Source organism: Mastigoproctus giganteus, chromosome 12, assembly GCF_048544385.1.
Source record: "Mastigoproctus giganteus isolate SK-2022 chromosome 12, ASM4854438v1, whole genome shotgun sequence".
NCBI lineage: Eukaryota > Metazoa > Arthropoda > Arachnida > Uropygi > Thelyphonidae > Mastigoproctus > Mastigoproctus giganteus.
The window spans coordinates 96,547,939-96,572,424 of record NC_143586.1 but is presented as its reverse complement, the minus strand read 5'-3'; the positions used below and the strand labels follow the sequence as shown (position 1 = coordinate 96,572,424).

General features: G+C 38.8%; 1 protein-coding gene across 1 annotated transcript in view; it reads left to right on the top strand.

Moving 5' to 3' along the window:
* The window catches only part of LOC150077289 (putative inactive 1-aminocyclopropane-1-carboxylate synthase-like protein 2), a 268,091-nt gene that overhangs the window by 207,302 nt on the left and 36,303 nt on the right, over positions 1–24,486 (top strand). Inside the window, exon 13 of the mRNA XM_090386134.1 lies at positions 16,305–16,461. Coding sequence (XP_090242260.1) covers positions 16,305–16,461 — 157 coding nt within the window. The remainder of the gene's footprint in view (positions 1–16,304; positions 16,462–24,486) is intronic.

Sequence of the window (24,486 nt, the reverse complement as noted above, 5' to 3'; positions counted from 1 at the left end):
CTGGAATTTGGGGAGTACAATGTGTACAGAAAGGATAGACAGGACAGAAAGGGAGGAGGTGTTATGCTGTTAATTAAGAAAAACATAAAATCAAGAGAAGTGCATCCAGTTGATATAGATGGACAGTGCACTGTTAAGTCAGTTTGGTGTGACATAAGCACTGCAAAAGCAAAAATAAGAGTAGGAGTGTGTTATAGGCCTAATGACTCGAATGAGTACAATGAACAATTGTACAGAGAAATAGAGTGGGCCAGTAAATCAGAATGTCTTATAATGGGGGATTTTAACTTCCCAGATATTGACTGGAACTTGTGGGTTGGTCACTCACACACTAGTCAGACTTTTGTGGATTTATTGGATGATTGTTTTCTGCAGCAGCATGTTCGAGAGGCAACCAGAGAAAGTAATACTCTTGATCTGGTTATCAGCAGTGATCATTCGTGTATTAAGAATTTGCAGATAAAGGAACCACTAGGTGGCAGTGATCACAGTGTGCTGAAGTGGGATTTACTCAAAGAGGTAACTACCGTCAGGGGTAAAGGAAAGGGTTTTTGCTTCCGTAAAGGGGAGTACAGTGGTCTCAGACAGTTTTTAAATTCTGTACAGTGGGATCGACTGACGATGTTCCAAACAGTAAATTCTAAGTGGGAAGCATTCAAGGAATTAATCGTGGAAGCTACTAGACTTTTCATACCGATGAAGAAATATTGTTCAAGGTTTAGGCCTAAATGGTTATCAAATGAACTAATGAGACTCGTGACAGAGAAGAAAAATGCATGGGATGCATATAAATTATCAGGCGACGCAGAAGCCTGTGGCAGATATAAGCTAGTCTGTAATCAGGTCACAAAGGAGGTTCGGCAGGCAAAGGCGGATTACGAGAAATCTTTGGCAAAAGATGCTAAGAAAAACAGCAAGGATTTCTTTACTTATATAAACTCTAAAAGGAAGGGGCTGAATATGATTGGTCCACTTGACATCGATGGTTCGACTGTTGATGATCCTGCTCAGATAGCAAACAAACTGAATGAGTATTTTGCATCTACATTCACACGTGAGGAATCATTACAGTTTGAAAATGGAAGAAGGTTATCAAATTGTAGCAGTGTGCTTAATGATTTTGTAATAACTGAGAGCAAAGTGGAGGAGAAATTGTTGAAGTTAAACATAAGAAAGGCACCTGGGGCGGATGGGATCTATCCAGTTATATTAAAGGAGGCGGCAAAGCAACTAAGCAAACCCTTAGCCATAATTATGAGAGCATCCTTGGACTCAGGAGAGGTTCCCACGGACTGGAGATGTGCAAATGTATCCCCAATTCACAAAGGAGGTTCGAAGGGTGACACGAATAATTACAGACCAGTTAGTTTAACTTCTGTTCCGGGTAAAATAATGGAGTCACTGGTTAAAGATGCATTGCAGGATCATCTAGACAAGACTGCAGCAATAATTCAGACACAGCATGGGTTTGTTAAGGGAAAGTCTTGTCTGACAAATTTGATTGTTTATTATGATGTGGTCACAAAGGAACTGGATGCAAAAAATAATTTTGATATCATATACTTGGATTTCAGGAAAGCTTTTGACACTGTTGCGCATGGAAGACTACTGTACAAATTGGAGCAGAATGGTATTAACGGTAAGTTGCTGCAATGGATAAAAGGATGGTTAAGTGGGAGAAGACAGAGGGTGGTAATCAATGGGTGCTGCTCTTCGTGGACTAATGTTATTAGTGGAGTCCCACAGGGTTCGGTGTTGGGGCCACTGTTGTTTTGTATATTTATCAATGATATTGATGAAGGTATATCAGGCTTAATGTCGAAGTTTGCAGATGACACGAAGGTTGGCAGGGTTGTTAATGACAGTAATGGCAGTGTGCTACTGCAACAGGATCTAGATAATTTGGGCAGATGGGCTAAGAAGTGGCAACTGAAGTTTAACCTTGACAAATGCAAAGTACTGCATATGGGTAGAAGTAACCCCAGAGAAACGTACCAACTGTGTGGTACTACACTTAAGGTGGTAGAAAATGAAAAAGACCTGGGAGTAATTGTGCAGTCAGATATGAAGTTTTCTGAGCAATGTAGACAGGCTGCTAGGGCAGGTCATGGGGTTTTGTCAATGATATATAGGAATTTTTCTAGCAGGGAAAAGGAGGTGATTGTCCCTCTGTATAAGGCAATGGTCAGGCCACGTCTTGAGTACTGCGTACAGGTCTGGAGGCCTCATTTTAGGAAGGATGTAGATTTGCTTGAGCGTGTACAGAGAAGAGCAACACGATTGGTGAGGGGAATGAAGGGATCCTCTTACCAAGAGAGGCTTAAGTTCTGCAAATTGCAGTGGCTGGAGACTAGGCACCTGCACGGTGATCTGATTGAGGTCTATAAGGCCTTGAATGGGTTGAGCACGCTGAATTCTGATGGGATCCTCCCACTTGTTCAGAATACGAACCTACGGGGACATAAGTTCAAATTAAGAAAGGATAGATGTAGAATAGATGTGCGGAAATTTGCCTTTAGCCAGCGGGTTGTTAATTGCTGGAACAAACTTCCATCTGTCGTTGTGGAAGTTGATAGGTTAAATAAATTTAAGGAGGAACTGGACAGGCAATTGGAGGGTATGGTGTGATTTTTTTTTTGGCTGATGCTGCATAAGCTCCTACACTGCTTTCTTGCATCAAGTGCCACTACTACTACTACTACTACTACTACTACTACCCCGGTGCCTTGCTTGTGTTTATCTTCAACAATTTCTCCTCCACTTTACCCCCAGTTATTTCAAGATTCTGTAGATTACTGCTAGAGTTGAATACACCTCTGGCATTCCCCTCGCTGAATAACTCCTCATGTGTGAATGTCGATGCAAAATATTCATTTAGTTTGTTAGCTACCTGAGCAGGACCATCAACAGTTGACCCATCAATATCAAGTGGACCAATCTGATTCATCCCCTTCCTTCTAGAGTTTACATAAGTAAAGAACTCTTTGCTGTTTTTCTTTGCATCCCTTGCCAAGGATTTCTCGTAATCTGCCTTCGCCTGCCTAACCTCCTTTGTAACTTGGTTGCATATCAACCTGTATCTATCATAGGCTTCTGTGTCATGTGTTAATTTGTAAGTATCCCATGCATTTTTCTTCTCTGCCATATGCCTCATTAGTTCATCTGACATCCATTTTGGCCTAAACCTTGAACAATATTTCTTAGTTGATATGTAAAGCCTAGTAGCTTCCAAGATAAGTTCTTTGAATGCTTACCATTTTGAATTTGCTGTTGGTAACATCATCAGTTGGTCCCACTGTATAGAATTTAAATTATTAGGAGCACCATCTGCAGCGCAAGATGTTATATTTTTCATTGATATATTATTGTCATCTAAGTAATTTTTTAGCTTATTATATATATCTTTGGAGGTAATGGTGCTCTCTAATGATTTACAGAATAACATTTCTTCAGAAAAATTACCTTCATCAATATATCTTACATAAGTTATCAGTACGGCTTCACTGTCTCTCAAAGTTGAGCCATCCATTTGCACTGAGAATTTTCTTGTTTTCAGCTTTCCAACAAGTTGTATTTCAATATCTTCGCTCATTTCATCTATTCTTCCGCTAACAGTATTGTTATTGAGTGGCTTAGCTTTCACGTCTTTGTCATCTTTTTCCAGAACTGTTTTAAGAAATGCTGATATTGATGGTTTGATTAAATTTTCTCCTATAGTATGATTTTTCCCAGATTTAGCAATGAGTAAAGAAATTTCATAACTAGCCTCAAGAGTACGATTGACAGTTGCCGTATAAGCAATAAACAGAGACTTTACCAACAATTCTTCTTTTGTACAAGTCAAGTCATAGTAGGCGGTTGTTTTAAACTCTAGACGAGCAATTTTTGAATTGCCCCCCTGAACAATCAAATTTCCCCCATGTGGGGCGTGGGACCCACGTTGGGAAACACCGGTCTAAACCAAGTATGCTCCAGTATTCTAGGTGCAGTGTTTTGTACCCTGCATGCAGTTAGTAACCCAGGGTTATTAACCATACCACCATTGTGAAAGTTCAAGCAGAGGATTTGTTTATTGAATGACTGGACTTCACCGACATTCAGTCCACTTGACTCACAACTACAATCTGAATATCAGGTCCATCGATGTTTTGGATGGCAGGTGGTAAGCTCTGTCTGTGACACCTGACATCACAAGCTTCAGGGACCTCATGAACTGATCAGGAGCGATTGATGCTTAACTATCTGCAAAGTTGCTAGTGAAATTGGTATTTCTTATGAACACATCAATCTGTTTTAACACAAGATATTGGAATTGAATGTGTATCACCCAAGTTTGCCCATCACACTTATGGTCACAGAGATGTTATTGTTACTGTTATTTGGTTATTAGGAGCATTAGTAACTAAGGCCATATTGCTCCGGGGGTATGCGGTGGTCATTCCCTGACCTTTCCGCACCCTCCGTATTTGGTGGTCACAGGCTCGAACCCTGGTCTAATCAAAAAGCGGGTCACAGAGAGTGGTGAGTTCTTGCATGTCAGGATTTTTGTCAATGTATTGCTGCTACCCAACTCTTTTTTATCCTTTCATCATTACTTGTGATGAGTGGACTATGACTTGGAAACAAAGGCCCATTTCTCTCAACTGAAGATTCCATCTTCTTCCAAGGCCTATCTGCCTAAGAGAATTTCGAACAAATGTGAATATCATGCTTATCTTATTTTTTGACTCGGTGGGTATTGTTCATTATGGATTTGTCATGTGCAGTTAAATAGTAAACAAGAAATACTCTACAAAACAATTCTACGTCAACTGCATAATGCTATTCAGAGAAAACTGCTAGAAAAGTGAGTTTTGTGGAATTAGTTTCCATCACGCTGTCCTTGCACACCCAGTACTTTACATTCAAGAATTTCTTGCAAAAATCCCATCTGCCATGAATGCTCACCAGATTTAGCTCCCTGACTTTTTTTTTTTTTTTTTTTTTGCAAGCTTAAAGTCCTCTTGAACAGTTGCAGATTTGCAACAGCTGAGAAAATTATTCAAAACATGATGCAGGAACAGTAAGCAATTTCAAAAGAAAGCTAACAGGAATGTTTCCAGAAGTTTCAAAATGGCATGAATCTGTGTAGTGTCAAAGAGACACTTTGAAAGAGATCTATCTGAATAGTCTGTAAGCTTCATCATTTCCCAAATAGTTCTGTACTCCACCTCCAAACTTTGTATATATGACTGCTCTAAACTAATGCCTTTAAATTTTTTTCCTGCTTGTTCAATGTTGCATATAAAATGTAATAGGTGAAAGTGAAAATTTAAATGTTACAATCAATCAATATCTTGCAAATTTCAACACTACACCTAAGTGGCAGGGCCGTAGAAGCCTTTGAAAATGGAGGGTATGCTGTTTTGTAAACAGCAGTTTGTTATTGAGTTTCAAAATGCAGAGAATGTTGTGTATATTGATTCATGGATGTTTGAAGAATGTTTTTGGGAACATGACAGTGGTGTTGACGCAGTTAAGGCAGTGGGTTAGGCATGTCAGTGATGTTGATTTTGGTTTAAAGGACATGTAAGGTTGGGTTGTCCTCAGACTGCAGTCATAGCAGAAAATGAGGAGAGAGTAAATAAACTGATTTGTGAAAATTCATATATTAAAACTCAGGAAATGTGTGCAAGAGTGGGAATAGGCTTTAATGCACACTGAAACAAATTCTGGACAATCATGGAATGCAGGAAATTGTGGGCCGAGTAGTTTTGCTCCTTGTTATATGACATTAGCAATTCTCGAATGGCTAATGTCAGATCACAAGAAGCAGAGTTCAGTATTGTGCTGATTTTCTGAACAGGTATGAGACCATGGGCAATGATTTTCTTCATAGTATCATCACTGAAGAGATCTGAGTAAATCAATATGAACTGGAGTCAGTCTGAATTGGCAGTCTATGGTGGTGACACATGGATTCATTGATAAAGAAAAAATTCATGGCTCAGCCATCCACCCCTGGAAAATTTGTATGTTCCATTTCTGGGACAAGAGAGGAGTGACCCTTGCAGAATGAGGATAATAATTAGAACTAGAACTATTAATAGTTTAATAGTTCTAGTCATGTTCATTAACTTATTTTTAAATTTAGCTAGAGATTTTGTAAGTTTTAACATTACATAATTTAACATTCAAAGAGCTTTTGTATTGGTGATTTGACACAAATGTTGTATTGCATAATTAGTAGTGTAGCGCATGGTAGTGGAATTGTAGGGTTTTAATTGTGATAAATAAGTAGCTCATAGGTTCTAATCACATAGGTTGGCATTTTTTTTTTTTGTTTTTAGGTAAGAAATTTTATTTCCATTAAGGCAATATCTAATAACTAATTCAAAACTCTACAAATGTAACAGTATAGTGTAATACATACAACGTAAAGCTGATAGCATAATACACACAACGTAAAGCTGATAGCATAATACACACAACGTAAAGCTGATAGCATAATACACACAACGTAAAGCTGATAGCATAATACATATTATTGCATTTAGGTATCTGTCAGTTTAATATTATTCTCAAATTAAATTGAATTTAAACAGACATTGTGTTTCAGATAAGGGCAGCAAAGAAACAGACTCAAAGTAGCGGGAGTGCTCTGGCTCGGAGGAGAAGGGGACAGTTCTTCTGTGAATCACGGCCTTCAAAAAATCTGTTTTAGCATTAGTAGAGGCATACGATGCAAGAAAGCAAGTTTATGCGGCATCAGCCAAAAAAAAAAAAAACCCTCCATTTGTTCCAAATGCCTGTCCAGCTCAGCCTTAAATTTATTTAGGCTATTAGCTTCCACAACAAAAGATGGAAGCCTATTCCACCAATCAACTACACGCTGACTAAAGGCAAATTTCTGCACATCTATTCTACAACTATCTTTCCTCAGTTTGAAACTGTGCCCCTTCAGGCTCTTAGTCTGAGCAAGAGGAAGAATCCCATCAGCATTCAGCTTGCTCAACCCGGCACCTCTGTAGCCAAGTGGGCAGGAGCAGCAGTGCATGCACACGCTTCTTGATTAGACCGGGGTTCGAGCCCATAACCACCAAATACGGAGGATGCGGAAAGATCAGGGAATGACCATCGCATATCCCCGGAGCAATATGGTCTTAGTTGCTAATACTCCTAAAAACCAAATAACAAACAAACTTGCTCAACCCATTCAAGGCCTTATACACCTCAATCATATGACCTCGCATGTGCCTACTTTCTGGGCACTGCAATTTGCAGAACTTGAGCCTTTCTTGGTAAGAGCACCCCTTTGTTCCTCCTCACTAATCTTGTTGCCCTTCTTTGTACTCCTTCTAGCAACTCTACATCCTTCTTAAAATGAGGCTTTCAGACCTGTACACAGTACTCTAGATGTGGCCTGACCATTGCCTTGTATAATGGGGTAATCACCTCCCTCCCTGCTAGCAAAATTCCTATATATCACCGACAAGACTCCGTGACCTGCCCTGGCAGCCCGTCTACACTGCTCGCCGAACTTCATATTTGACTGCATGATTACCCTCAGTTTTTTTTACTTTCCACTTCCCTGAGTTTAGTACCACACAGTTGGTATGTTTCTCTTCGGTTATTGCTACTCATATGCAGTACTTTGCATTGTCAATGTTAAACTTCAGTTGCCACTTCTCAGCCCATTTGCCCAACTTATCTAGATTCAGTTGGAGTAGCATACTCTCTTTTTTTTTAATGTATAATTTTTTTAATGGTATATAAGCATTCAAGGCTTCTGTAATTAATGTTTTAAAGGTATACCATAATTCAATTGTATTCACTCTCTGTGCGATATCTACCCAGTTAATAGAGGCTATGTAGCACCTTAAGCTGTCGTAATTTCCTTTCCTGAAATTATAACCCATTCTTTTGCCTTTAACTACTGCTACCTCTGTCTTCATCATCCACCGTAGAACTCCATGATCACTTCCTCCTACTCGTTCCTGTACTGTCAGCCCTATTATATCATCTGGTTCAAGGGTGATGATGAGGTCTAGAATATTCTTTCCCTTGTACTTTCCCTGACATGTATACAAATAATAATCTTTGAGTTGATTTAAAAATTTTGTTCCCCCATGTGGAGTTTCCTTCCCATTTGCTCCAATCAGTTAGAGGCAAATTAAAATTCACCCATAATAAGACATTGATGCTTACTTGCCCATTCCATTTGCATGTAGAGTCTCTCATCATAATCTTCACAATCACTTAGCCTGTAGATTACTCCCACTCTCATTATACCTTTGCTTCCAACTATCTCACACCATACAGATTCTATACTAGCATGCAAAACATCTGAATCCAGGAAAGCTTTTGTCGTGCTCAGGCTGCTTTTACATACCGTACATTATACCGTATAAATACATTATACATACCGTACTGAAACTCATAAGCCCTATTACGTCAGCATTACTTGTCCTAAGCAGCAGTTCGAATTCACTCATTTTATCGACAACACTTCTGACATTACTGTATAAATAATTAGGACTTAGTGTTCTTGTATAGTTAACTACCCTGACACACCCCTTAAAGTTATTTAAGCTTGCTTCCCTGGCATTAGCTACCAACTCATTTGAAACGTTTCTGCTTTCAGAACATCTCGGTAATATGTTCTGTTGCAGTAGCAAACAAGAACTCTTGAGGCATGTGCAAGTGTTAGTTTGACCAGTATTATCAAATAAACGTGTATGTATATAACCCTTGTCCCCCCAAACTAGGTTTCCCTGAACCTTTAAGATATCCTCAATAATACTGGAAAAAACTCTTGCATCACCTTTGTTTAAATTTATCCCATCTCTACAAAACAGATTCCTTCTACCTAAAAGTGCGGGCCAAGCTGATAGAAATTTCCCCCCAAAAGTCTTGCAGAGTCCTTCAAGTCTTAAGTTAATCCACAAGACTTTCAGCATATAATCCTTCCTGTCATGCCTGGGCAGAATTGCAGATACATAGACATTGTGACCTAACTCACTGCATTTCTTCTGCATAGTCCTATATTTGTCTAACAAATCGTCAGATCATGTATGCTTAATATCACATGAATAATAATATTTTCTTTAACCCCCTTAAAATCTGAAAGTCTGTTAGTGACATCATTAATAGATCATACATCATTAATACCCGGCAGACATACCCTGGTTCTAGTCCACTTATCCTTATTACAAAAAATATTTCCTGTTTCCTTGACAGTGGAGTCTCCTAATAGAACTTTTTTTTTTTTTTTTATGTAAACCCCAAACACGAGAGGTATTGGAACCTATAGTACTTAGTACTATGCTTGGGTTGGAGGTTGAGAAGACGACAGAAGATATGTGTTGACATTAGACTTGAACTTCTGTAGACTGTAATTTTCAGGAAATACGTACGAAGGAAGGTTGTTCCAGAAAACGGCAGTTGAATGAATAAACAAGGAAGATGAAAAGTTGGTTCTGTGAGTTTGAAGTTGGACAGTAAATGGATGTTGGCTGGTGGTGGCACGTGTTCGGACTGTTTTGAAAGAGAGAGAGAGCAGGAATTATAGAAGCCAATTCGGAAGAACAGTGCCCATGGAAGTGTCTGTAGAAGCGGAATGCAGCAGAAACAATACGTCTATGAGACAGCGAGTGGAGAGACTGTTAGAGATGAATCATTAATTAACCTAACTGCCCTCTTCTGAACGGAATCAAGAAGCCTTAGAGAGGTTTTGGGGGCACCACCCCAGTTGTGGGAACAATATTCCATGGTAGGGCGGATTTGCAATTTGTACAGAGTGAACAGCTGTTTGGAAGAAAAGTAACACCGAGAGCGAAAGAGAAAACCAAGTTTTTTAGATGCAGAGAAAGCAATATTTGTAATGTGCTTGTGCCAAGAGAGAAGTCAGGATAATCCCCAATAGACATATATAACATTTTTCCTAGAAATCGGAGTGTCACCAAGATAAGCATAGGAGCAGAAGAATCCTTTTTGCGAGATATAAGACAAGGCTGAGTTGAGAAGGATTGAAATCAACTAAGTTGTCTTTGCCCCACTGGAAAATTACCTGGAGATCGGCATTTAAGGAATTGATAGCAGATTTTCGAGGTTGAAGCTGATTGAGCAGGACAAGGTTTCTCAAAATGGAGAGTGGAATGCAATGTACTATCATCGGCAAAACTATGGATAGGATTTCCAGTCAATGAAAGATGGTCATTAATATACAAGAGGAAAAGAGTGGGGGAAAGAACTGAACCTTGGGGGATACCGGCATTAGTGGAGAAGTTTGAAGACAGAGAGCCATCTACCATCACCCTCAGTGAGCGATCAGAGAGAAAACTGGATAACCAATTACAAAAAACAGTTGGCAAACCATAAGATGGAAGCTTGTTTAGAAGACCTTTATGCCAAACACGATCGAAAGCCTTTGAGATGTCAAGAGCAACTGCTTGTGTTTCACTGAACGTTTCCATTGAATTATTCCATAAATCGGTAACATAAGCCAGAAAATCACCAGTGGATCGACACTGACGGCATCCATAATGGCGATCGTTGATCAGACGGAAGGTTACTAGGTAGTTTAAGGGTTGGCGGTTAATTGATTTCTCCGTTATTTAGAAAGAGTAGAAGTAATTGAAATGTGATCACAATTGGAAGGGAGGGATTTGTCACCCTTTTTAGGAACTGGTGGGATATGAGCAAATTTCCAAGCAGAAGGAAAAACACCTTTGGAATAATAAAGTGAAAAAAGGCGGCAAAGAACAGAAGTAAGTTCAGAAGCACAGGTTTTGAGAACAATTGGAGAAATACCATCAGGACCTGGAGCTTCCTTAGTATCAAGATTCTTCAAAATCCCTCTGACATCCTTTTGACGGAGGCATTGAATGGAGCTTGTTGGGAATGCTGGGAGGTGTTTTTCCAAGATCATTAATACCTGAGTTGGAAGAAAAATGGTATGCTAGCAGGTCAGCTTTATCCTTGGCCAAAGTGACAACAGAACCATCTGGTTTGGACAGAGGTGGGAGCAGAGATGGGCAAAAGTTGCGGCCAATAGCTTTGGCAAGAGACCAGAATGCTTGGCTATCATTAGGCCAAGAAGCAAGTTTTTTTTTTTTTTTTTTTTTATGAGAACCCCAAACACGAGAGGTATTTCTACTCTTAGCCTGTTCAAACTCTAGTTTGGACTGATTAATAACTGCTTTACAATTGTTGTGAGCTTTGGTGTAGGCAGAAAATGAAACTGAGGAATTAGAAACAAGCCAATTACAACGTTCATCGTTCAACGTTCATCAATTACAACGTTCATCAACGTATGCAACGTTCTTCTCTTGAAGAGCCTTAGCACATTTATTGGAAAACCAAGGTTTAGAGAAAGGACGAGATTTTAAAGTGGAGTGTGGGATAAAGGATTCCATTCCTGCAAGAATTATTTCAACAATGTTTGCTCACGATCTGAGCAAACATTAACATCAGAAGTTTTGAAAGAGTAATCTGACCAAGGAAAAGAAAAGAAATCTCGTAGGTCATCCCATTTTGCATTCTTGTAATGCCAAACAATACAAGGTTGGGAATAGCCACGAGATAAAGGCTCCATTGGAGAAGAGACAATGACCAAGTTGTGATCTGAGGTGCCTAAAGGACCTCTCACTTCGACTGTGTACTTAGATGGGATTTTTGTGAGAAAAAGATCAAGCATGTTGGCTGTACGGTTAGGATTGTCCGATATTCTTGTAGGTAAATGAACAATCTGTGCAAGGTCATTAGTAATTGCAAAAGCCTCGGCTTCTCGACCAGCCGGGTCAGTGTGACTAGAAAACGGAAGGCAGCTGGAGTTCTGAACATTAAAATCACCAAGGAAAATTACCTCACTGTTGGGAAAGTTGGACTGGAGAAAGTCAAGTTGCAAAGAGAGGAAGTCAAAGAGCTCAAAGTGTTTAGTGGAATTGGGAGAACGGTAGAGACAACAGATGAATTTTACACAATGAGGTAGAGAGATTTTAAGCCAGAGAAGATCAAAGAGAGGAGATTCCAAATTACCAAGTCCCTGACAGAGAATATCAGAACGGACATATGCACAAGTACCACCTTTGGGGCAAAAGGAATCATACAGCTAATAATTTGGGCAACTGAGATGAGCAGTAGTTGAATCAACCGATAACTGAGATTCTGTCAGAAAAAGTGCATGGGTTTGGCCGACTGCAAGTGGAAATGGACATCGTTGAGATTAGAATTGAGACCACGTATATTTGTGAAATGAATTAGGAAGTGTTTGTGAAGTTTAGATCTTTTCACAGATAAGCTTACTCTATTAGTTTGACAATTCATGGTGTATTCAATGGTAAGAAAAAGTGGGTGGGACATGCTGTATGAAGTAATGAAATTTTTGGATATGGCTTACACAAGGTAAGAATATACCCAGATCCTTGACATAATGTGGCCTCAACAATGCCCCCCGCATACACACTACTCGGACTCCCTCCAGTCACTATCTGGCAGAGTAGAGGTAGCAAGATTATACACTATCTGATCCGGAAGCCTCCTAGAGAGTTACCAATAGGTTCAGTCCGGTGTACTAACTAGCAGCCAGCCTGCGAACACCGTTTTAGAGCTGTACCCTCGAAATGTAAGGAAGATTGGATCTCGCCACAGTGTTCATCATAACCAGATCCTTTTGTTCATCATAACCAAGTCCCTTTGAACTAAGTCCTTTTGGACCAGAGTACTTTGCACTCAGGTAATTTGAAATTGAGATGAACTGCATAATTTCTCTTCCTGTTTTCCTTGGTTAGACTATTATTACAAATCTTCTGATCCTATTATCTGCTCATGTCACGTCAGTGAAATTATTCTTGAAGAGAAATATTGGGCCGCCCTTTATCCCTTATTCCACAGTAAAGATATCATCCTTTATCTCAGGTGGCATCCAACCTTTTTAAGATGAATTTCTGGAGGCCGCATAGGTTGTTGCAACAAGCAGATTGTGAGCAACAAGACCAGTTCCTTACTACTAATTATTCATTTTTTGAAATAAAAAAAATTTAATTTTTGTTATCCACATTTGTATTTACAGTTTTTTTTTTTTTTACATATAATAATTAAATACAAAAATCCAACAATTATTACATTTTACTATTATGTGGTTATAATAATACTAAATTCTGAGGAAGATACGTAAAACATGAGAAAGCAATATAGAAATACTGAATATTATTAAAAGCAGATATTTTCAGAAGTCAATGTGAAACTATATTTTGTGACATGCTAGTTTTAAACTTGGGGAATGCACAATGTGAAGGAGTGGGCTGCATGCAGCTGTCAGGTTGGCCATCCCGGCTTTATCTAAACCATGGTTTTCCAAAAAATGTGCCAAGGTTGGTCAGGATAAGAATATAGCATACTGCAGCTGACTTTTATTCAAATATTGGGGCTTTATTTTCTGCCTAAAACTTAAAACAGTTTTAAACAAGTTATTTATAAATTCAAACTTGACTCTGAAAAAGCTAAGAGTAAGAAACATGCTCATGTCCAAATACAGTAAAAGTCCGAAAATCCGGACTGCTCGGGGACTGGGTCGATCCGGATTCTCAGGCAGTACTTTTAAAATTCGAATTTAAGATGGAATAAAGAAGAGATGACCAGGTAAATTTTGACAGTTTATTCATTAGCCAAATAAAGCATGCTTCATTTATTGAAACGAGCAGTTTTAAAGAAAAATATAGTCAACACCTGACAAAGATGTAAACATAAAATTTTTCACCACAAAAAAAAAGAGCATGTAATGCTTGAAATCGTGTTTAAAAATGAACAATGTAAAAGAAAAATACAGTATCTAAATGAAAGCAGAAGATACATATTTTATATAAATTAATTATTTGTTTTAGTTTATTAATGAAATATTTTCATATAAAATACAAAGTTCGAAAAACAAACAAATATTTATTCGTTCTTTTCCGAAATTTCTGTTGTGTCTGTTGCACTGCTTGACGCTTCTATTGCTTTCTCTAAATACTTTCGTATATCATCTTGTTTACGACTTGGTAATTTATTTGTGATAAAATTATTATGCATCATGTGCATGTGCATGATGTCCTGAAGACTGAAGCTATGGTTCTGTTCCATAAATTTAATAACTGTTTCAATGGACTTTTCTGCAGTAGCCCAAGATATCTTTTCTTCAACTTTGTCGTTTTCTTCACCAGATTCTTCTGAATCTGGTGAACTCTTCTATCTTATCAGGATTTATAATGCTTTGAATAATTTCTTGATCAGTGAAAGTCTGCAATTTCACATCATCTTCAATGCGTATCCACTCTTCTATGCCATTAGCATTAAGTTTCCATAGGGGGTTGTCTTCCATACATAATTTAACATTTTCCATCAGTTCTTCTTTCACTTCAGATGCCTTCAGCTTTATGTGAAATCCTTCAAAATCTTCATTTCGATCAGATTGTAGATCTGCAAACATCACGTTCATCCATAACTTTTGCCACGCTCTTAAAAGAGTTACAGGCTTGACTGCATTCCATGCCGTGAAAATATGGTATCTTTGATTGTAAAACTGCATTAAAATTCTGAAGGGTCGACATTCTTATGCATCATTTTTGTCATAAAATCATTTTTATAGTGACATTTAAAGTTCCTAATGACTCCTTGATCCATGGGTTGAATTAATGCTGTTACATGGGTTGAATTAATGGTGTTATAATGGTGGCAAGTAACATGCAAAAATATTTCAGCAATCAGACACTAATTTTGGTTCATGTGGGTGGGCCCTACAGTTGTCAAGAAGTAGCAGGCACTTTGTATTTGCAGGCTTCCCCAATTTTCTCAAGTTCTGACGAACTGATGGAACAAAATCACGAACAGACCAATCGCGAAATATATTTTTGGCCATCCAAGCATTCTTTTGGGCTTTATAGGTTACAGGTAAGTACACAATTCCTTTAAAGACCCATGGGCGCTGAAATTTGCCAATCATCAAAAGCTTAATTTTATGCTGACCTGAAGCATTAGCACACATAAAAATGGTTACTCTTTCCTTATTAAGTTTAAACTCTGTTGCATTTCGTTCTTGGTTTCCAGCCAAAGTTTTTGTGGGCAAACACTTTCAGTAAACTGCTGTTTCATCAGCATTATAAATTTGATTGGCTGTAAGGTCATAGTCAGATACAATTTTTTCAAATATTGCAGTATATTCTGTTGCTGCTTGTGTATCAGCCGACTGTCTTTCTCCAGCAATATCAAACTGTCTAATACCATGACAAGTCTTGAAATTCCTAAGCCATCCATCATTAAATGTGCACTCTGATTTAATGTTCATTGCTCCTTAAAAGACCTTGCTTTGGCAATAAGCATCGGCCTAGAAATTGACATACCTTCTGATCGTTTTAGCAAAAACCATTCATACAACACTTTACACTTTATCAACACTTTATCGAGATTCTCTAACTTTGGCCAATGTAAACTTTTTCTGTCAGCAATTTTATTGTAAGGCTCAGATGAGGCTGTGAATTCTAGAATTTTATTCTTTGCCTTTTTTATATCGTAAATTTTAGACTTTCCGACATTGTGTGTTTCCATTAAAACAGTATTGCTTTCGTCTTTGTCTGACATGGTTCGTAATGACATTTAATTATTAATTGTAAAAATTTAACTATCAATCACTAATTTACCAATCAATAACATAAACGTAAACAGAGTAAACAGAAATAAATGTAAATAAACTATGCAAAAAATTGTTTTGATCGTTTGCAAATTAACAGAAACAACAGAGAACAGAATGATAATCTTATAAGTGTCAACATGTATAGTTGTGTGCATGGTGCAGTGCCAGCTCTACTGCCATAGAGTGGAGTTCTGCTATCCAATACTAATACAATATAACAATGAAATATGTAATTATCCACCAACAATAAAAAAATTGTTTTTCACCCTAAAAATTACTTAAATTATTTTTAATAGATATATGAAAGAATTTTAAAAATATGATTTAAATTAATGTAATGTGCTATGGTAAAAAAAAAAGTTGTTTTCCTTGTTGGCCCCGAAAGCTCTGTGCCCTAGTGCATTTACACTACCTGCACCATAGGATAGTACACCACTGTTATTAACCCTTTTAAGTGGATCAAAATGAAATCTAGAATAAAATGAACAGCAGCGATGAGATTCATTATTATCAGTGTTCATTTTATTCTGACTGAGCACCATACATATTTTTAAATGAAGTGCAAAATGTCAGTTTTTCATGTTACTCATTTGATTCTAATAATTTATTTTAATTATTGCTAGGCTTTAAAATTATACTTTAAAAATTTATTTTACAGTACTGTCAGCCTCTTGAATTTTCCACTGAAAGAGCATTCTTCCATCTTTTAATTGAAGAAGCTCACTTATATATAGTCCCTGGAAGTGAGCTATTTTGCAAGCAGCCTGGATGGTTTAGAATTACTTTCACAAACAGTTTAAGCCACTTAAAAGAAGGTAGGAATAACATTTGATGTTGAAGCAGATGTTTGTCTTTCCAGAAATTTGATACAATAATCTATTTTAAGGTAATGACTTCATGACAAAAGCAAATACAATAAAACATCACAAATCTGGCATTTTGAAAATTTTATAAATAAAAAAAAAAAAAAAAATCTCCGAAGGTCTAGTCATTATTTTAAAAGTCAAGAGATAAGTTTTGTCCAGTATAAGATTATATAAAACCCAAGGAAACTGGGCAGTGTCAATCAAATTCTGGTGTAAGTACAGCTACTGTTATTTCAAACTATACATTGCATAAACATGAAAAATAAGTTGTTTGTATTTGCTGTTATTTATTTATATTTCATTTTATTATTTTTTTGTTAAATAAAGTTTCTATTGTCATGCTGGAAATCTTCTTTTGAGAATGAGGAGAATGAGAAAATTTATCATTATATTGAAAAGATGCTATATCAATAGTTCATAAAATCAGAAAAAGAAAAAAAAAAAAAAGTTTGTGCAAAATTAAAGAAAAATGTGAGTTATTGTATTAGTTATTGTATTAGTAGAATTCATGTAATTCTACTAATACAATATGGTATAATCTAATTCAGAATATGTACTACAGTATTAAACAAGAAAATGAAGATTGCACATTTTGCATTGATTGTTTGGCACTGTAAGATTATGTGTTATGTATGTACAGTATCTATATATGTATGCATATTTACATAAGTATCAAGGCCTAACCACAGATGCTCAGAAATCAAAGAAGGAATTGGTTTCAGCCTTTAAAATAATCTTTAAAAATGCTCTGTTAAAATTATTATTAGTAGTACTGACAAATGATGCAAGGAAGCAAGCTTATGGAGCATCAGCTTATGGAGCATAGGGTCCTTGAGGTTGTCACAGACATTCTCTCAGATATGCCAGACAAGCTGTTCTTGCTACCTGGGAGTCTAAAACGCTGATGGAACTGATATTCGGGTGACACTTAAGTCAAGTGGACCCAATTTTGACGAAGTCCGGACGGTCTATGACAGCCAAATCCTCTGCTTGCACCTTCACGATGGTGGGACTGTTAGTAATCCTGGGTATAACCTCCATGCACAAGTACATGGTGGGTGACCACCCAGGTGTGAACCAACATAAGCAGGGGTCGAGGTGTGGCGCCCACACCACATGGAGGAACGCCGCCCCTCTATGTTACCAGGCAGTACTAGGTGATAGATGACTCTCATAAACCGGTGAAATACCACCACTTTTCTTATTGGAGGCTTGAAGTGGTGGAACCCATGTTTAGTCTCTAGAGCTAAGTTCCGGCCAACCCTTCCCTATCTCTTCCATCATGCAGTATGATTGATGATTTTTGAGGTTATGATGACTGTCGTGGCGAGATCCAATATTCCTTACATTTCGAGGGTACAGCTCTAAAACGGTGTTCACAGGCCGGCCGCTAGATAGTACACTGGACCAAACCTATTGGTAACTCTCTAGGAGGCTTCCGGATCAGCTAGTGTATAATCTTGCTACCTCTACTCTGCCAGATAGTGACTGGCGGGAGTCCAAGTGGTGTGTATGTGGGGAGCATTGTCGAGGCCACGTTATGTCAAGGATCTGGGTATATTCTTACCACATGTACGCCATATCCAAAAATTTCATTACTTCATATAGCATGTCCCACCCACTTTTTCTTACTATTGAATACACCATGAATTGTCAAAATAATAGAGCAAGCTTATCTGCGAAAAGATCTAAACCTCCCAAGGACTTCCTAATTCATTTCACAAATATACGTGGTCTAAATTCCAATCTCAACGATGTCCATTTCCACTTGCAGTCTTCCAAACCACATGTACTTTTTCTGACTGAATCTCAGTTATCAGTTGATTCAACTACTTCTCATCTCAGATGTCCAAATTATTTGCTGTATGATTCATTTCGCCTCAAAGGTGGTACTTGTGCATATGTCCGTTCTGATATTCCCTGTCAGAGACTTGGCAATTTGGAATCTCCTCTCTTTGATCTTCTCTGGCTTAAAATCTCTCTACCTCATTGTGTAAAATTCATCTGTTGTCTCTACCGTTCTCCCAACTCCACTAATCACTTGGAGCTCTTTGACTTCCTCTCTTTGCAACTTGACTTTCTGCAGTCTAACTTTCCTAACAGTGAGGTAATTTTCCTTGGTGATTTTAACATTCACAACTCCAGCTGGCTTCCATTTTCTAGTCACACCGACCCAGCAGGTCGAGATGCTGAGGCTTTTGCAATTACTAATGATCTAGCACAGATTGTTCATTTACCTACAAGAATACCGGACAATCCTAATCATACAGCCAATACGCTTGATCTTTTTCTCTCAAACAACCCTTCTAAGTACAAGGTCGAAGTGAGAGGTCCTTTAGGCAATTCAGATCACAACTTGGTGATTGTCTCTTCTCCAATGGAACCTTTATCTCATGGCTATTCCCAACCTCGTATTGTTTGGCATTACAAGAATGCAAAATGGGATGACCTGCGAGACTTCTTTTCTTCTTTTCCTTGGTCTGATTACTGTTTCAAAACTTCTGATGTCAACGTTTGCTCAGATCGTGTCAGTGAAATTATTCTTGGAGGAATGGAATCCTTTATCCCACACTCCACTTTAAAATCTCGTCCTTTATCTAAACCTTGGTTTTCCAATAAATGTGCTAAGGCTGTCCAAGAGAAGAATGTTGCATATCGTAATTGGCTTGTTTCTAATTGTTCAGTTTCATTTTCTGCCTACACCAAAGCTCGCAACAATTGTAAAGCAGTTATTAATCAGTCCAAACTAGAGTTTGAACAGGCTAAGAGTAGAAAACTTGCTTCTTGCCCTAATGGTAGCCGAGCATTCTGGTCTCTTGCCAAAGCTATTGGCTGCAACTTTTGCCCATCTCTGCTCCCACCTCTGTCCAAACCAGATGGTTCTGTTGTCACTTCAGCCAAGGATAAAGCTGACCTGCTAGCATCCCATTTTTCTTCCAGCTCATGTATTAATGATCTTGGTAAAACACCTCCCACCATTCCTAACACGCTCCATTCAATGTCTTCCGTCAAAAGGATATCAGAAGGATTTTGATGAATCTTTGATGCTAAGAAAGCTCCAGGTCCTGATGGTATTTCTCCATTTGTTCTCAAAACTTGTGCTCCTGAACTTACACCTATTCTTTGCCGCCTTTTTTCACTTTCTTATTCCAAAGGTGTTTTTCCTTCTGCTTGGAAATTTGCTCATATCCAGCCAGTTCCTAAAAAGGGTTACAAATCCCTCCCATCCAATTATCGTCCCATTGCAATTACTTCTACTCTTTCTAAAGTAATGGAGAAATCAATTAACCGCCAACTCTTAAACTACCTAGAAAACTTCCGTCTGATCAACGATCGCCAGTATGGATTCCGTCAGTGTCGATCCACTGGTGATATTCTGGCTTATGTTACCCATTTATGGACTAATTCAGTGGAAAGGTTCGGTGAAACACAAGTAGTTGCTTTTGATATCTCAAAGGCTTTTGATCGTGTTTGGCATAAAGATCTTCTAAACAAGCTTCCATCTTATGGCTTGCCAACTGTTTTTAGTATTTGGTTATCCAGTTTTCTCTCTGATCACTCACTGAGGGTGATAGTAGATGGCTCTCTGTCTTCTAACTTCTCCACTAATGCCGGTGTCCCCCAAGGTTCAGTTCTTTCCCCCACTCTTTTCCTCTTGTATATCAATGACCTTCTTCCATTGACTGGAAATCCTATCCATAGTTTTGCCAATGATAGCACATTGCATTCAACTTTCCATTTTGAGAAACCTTGTCCTGCTCAATCAGCTTCAACCTCGAAAATCTGCTATCAATTCCTTAAATGCCGATCTCCAGGTAATTCTCCAGTGGGGCAAAGACAACTTAGTTGATTTCAGCCCTTCTAAAACTCAGTCTTGTCTTATATCTCGCAAAAAGGATTCTTCTGCTCCTATGCTTATCTTTAGTGACACTCCGATTTCTAGGCAAAATGATATATCTCTTTTGGGGATTACCCTGACTTCTAATCTCTCTTGGCACAAGCACATTACAAATATTGCTTCCTCTGCATCTAAAAAACTTGGTTTTCTCTTTCGCTCTCAGCGTTACTTTTCTTCCAAACAGCTGCTCACTCTGTATAAATCGCAAATCCGCCCTGCCATGGAATATTGTTCCCACATCTGGGGTGGTGCCCCCAAAACCTCTCTCAGGCTTCTTGATTCCATTCAGAAGAGGGCAGTTAGGTTAATTAATGATTCATCTCTAACAGAGTCTCTCCACTCGCTTTCTCATAAACGTACTGTTTCTGCTGCATGCCTCTTCTGCAGATACTTCCATGGGCACTGTTCTTCTGAATTGGCTTCTATAATTCCCGCTCTCTCTTTCAAAACAGTCCGAACACGTGCCGCCACCAGCCAACATCCATTTACTGTCCAACTTCAAACCCACAGAACCAACTTTTCATCTTCCTCATTTATTCATTCAACTGCCGTTTTCTGGAACAACCTTCCTTCATACGTATTTCCTGAAAATTACAATCTACAGAAGTTCAAGTCCAATGTCAACAAATATCTTCTTTCATCTTCTCAACCTCCAACCCAAGCACGGTACTAAGTACTATAGGTTCTAATACCTCTCGTGTTTGGGGTTCTCATAAAAAAAAAAGCCAAAAAAAAAAAAAAAAAAACACAGGCCACTTCATCTGTCCATCCCCTTCAAATAATGTGTAATTTTTCCTTAAATTTATTCAAACTACCGACTTCCATAACACCAGATGCATATTTGTTCTAACAATCAACTGCCTGTTTGCTGAAAGCAAATCTTTGCACATCTGTCCTGCAGCCATCCTTATCAATTTAGGTTTATGCCCCCTTGTATGCATTGTCTGAGAAAGAGTTAGAATATTATCATCATTAAGTTTACTCAGTCCATTTACTCAGCCTTAAACACTTCAATCAGATCTTGCAAGTGCCTAGTTTCTGGGTGGTGCAACTTGCAGAACTAAAGCCTTTTGTGGTAAGAGTACCCCTTTGTGTTCTTGACTAATCTGGTTATTCTTCTTTGCACCTAGTAATGGTTAGGTTGATTAAGGTAATGGTTAGGCCACACCTTTCTTAAAATGTGGCTTCCAGAGCTGTATGTAGTACTCAAGATGTGGCCTAACCATTACTTTATACAATGGGATAAACAAATCCTTGCCCCCCCCCCTTGCTGGCAAAGTTCTTATATATCATTGACAGCTTCCCATGAGCTGTTCTAGCTGCCTGTTTGCACTGTCTAGAGAATTTCTTGTCAGACTCTACAATTAGGTCTCTTTTCTCCACCACCTTGAATATTGTATCATCTAATTTGTATGTTATTCTGGGATTACTGCTACCCTTATATACTATACCTTGCATTTATCAATGTTAAACCTCCATTGCCATATCTCAGCCTAATTTATCTAGGCCTTGCTGCAGTAGTATATCTTGATACCTGTTATTAACCACCCTGCCAACCTTTGTATCATCTGCAAACTTAGGCAATAAGCCTAATATGCCTTCATCTATATCATTGCTAAATACTGTAAATAATAAGGTCCCAGCACTGAACTCTGAGAGACTCCACTAATAATATTAGTTGAAGAACAGTGCCCATTTATAACCACCCAACCCACTCCAATGCTACCCAACTGTCCCTTTATTCATAGCAGTAATGTGCTCTTAATGCCACACTGCTCCAATTTGTACAGCTGTCTCTCATTTGGAACAGTGTCAAAGCTTTACTGAAATCTAAATATATTATGTCAAAATTACTGTTTGCATCCATTTCCTTTGTTACTGCTTCATACTATCTAATCAGATTGGTCAGACAGGATCCCCCATCACCAAATCCATGCCATGATTTCTGTATAATTCCATTCCTGTTAAGATAATCATGTAATACTTCTTTTACTACTGACTCCATTATTTTCCCGGGAACAGAAGTCAAGCTTATGGGTCTGTAATTTCTCACATTGCCTTTTGATCCCATTTTGTGAATGGGAGACACATTTGCACACCTTCAATCTATGGAACTTCCCCTGAATCCAAGGATGTTCTGATAATAATGGCCAAAGGCTTGCTTGCTTCTTTTAATATAATTGGATAGATTCCACCAGCCCCAGTTGCCTTATCCAGTGGGCTAATGTGGTTTAACCCTTCCCTTATAGTGTTAACATAAGCAAAGACTTTGAAAGTGGCTCAACACGCTGGTTGCACGATATGGTGCTCTGTGATTCAATAGTATTTCTTTCAGAAGCAATAGTAGTAATATCGAATGTTTGATATTGATTTATTCCCCACCCCAAGCTGAACAGGACGGTGGGCATTTCATCACTGCATAAACATCAGGTAATTATGTATTTTACAGTTTAATTTTAATATTCTAATACAAAGTAGAGAACGGCCTGCAACCAAGGTCAGCAGCATCCACTACTAAACCCTAGCCACGTAGAGGATTAATGCAGTCAGGACAAACAGGTGTTCAAAGCCTCCGGCATCTCCAGAGATACGCTACTTTCACCCTCAGTGGCAAAGGAAACTAGGTCATGATCTTTGCGTAAACCTATACTGAGTAACTCAGACTGAAATAATCTTTCTGCAACTGTACTGCCTGTTTGTGAAAAGATTTTTTTTAAGAAAATTCCAGGATGCCACCCACTCACACTAAACAAACCTGCCAGAGCTGTGTTCGGAAAGTCATACACAGTGGTGTGCAATGGTCCCTGCGTGCTGGTCCTTTGCAAAAAATGTAGCAAAGTAAAAGTCTCAAAGCTGACTAGGGCCTCCCATGCCGCATACGCCTGCATTCATTTTGGGAATGCAGTGCCTGTGCTAGTTAACTCGTCACCTGACCGAGCCTTCATCCCCCTCTCATGTGTACCCCAATAACTCACCGCAAAACCCTATGTACTATCAAGATACACCTGATAAAAATAGTACAAAGGGAGATGTGCATCAGTCGACTCAAATGGATGGCAATAACGGAAAACTAGCGTCGACGACAAGTTTATGAGATATCAAGGATGCAACAACACAAGCGTCTGCACACATGACCCCCAGTCGAAGATGTGTTGAGTTGCAAACCGAAACGGCTACGAATCCGCATCCTGCCATAAACGCTGGACATCCACAGCTATCAGAAGAAAAAGATGCCGAGCAGCCAGCCCAATTACAAGCGATACTCAACATCTTTAAAGCATCTATAATCCAAACTATTGAAGAGAAAATGAAGGAATTTTGCTGTCTGATAATCCACCTCCCATCCCTCTCGGAGCAGAAACAGCTGCCCCGAATGGCTTATACTTCATTCCTCAACAGACATACCTAGTGAATGGTCACAATATTAACTTGTGCACCCGACTAGCATTCAAGGTTCCTCTTCAAACCTTTCCGATCATACAGATTGCCAGTTAGAAGGAAAAGAAATCCCCACTGAAACTCAGCCTGTCTAGACAATCGAATCTAACCAAAACACCAAGCATGCAGCTCAGAAAGATGTCACACAATTGCAGCCACCCCACAACTCATCCATTTATCGGCCCAAACGGAATATACCACCTGCCCAACCCACAGGGCCTCAGTCCAAGAAATGTGACAACACCCTCAATGTGCCAATCAACAGTTCACTCTTGCAATACCAGCCTACAGCCTGGGCCCAGATCGTGGCGACACGGTCGAAAACTGGAATGCATTCGGCAGAAAAGAAGCGGCCAAAGCAGAGCTCCCCACCCAGACAAAGAGCAAGCTGATCTTATGCTATAGGAACATCCACCACCTCACAGCTCCAAGCAGTAAGCACCACGGGAAAGGCAAAAAGCAGCATATACATCTCTCGACTTTCCCCTCAGACCACAGCTGATCAAATCACGACAGCCTTGAGAGATGAGTGGCAACTTGATGTCGCAGTGGAACAACTCCCAGCCAAGCACTGGAGCTATGCCTCCTTCAAGCTCGAATGCGACTCTGAACGGCATCACAACATCAAAAGTCCATCT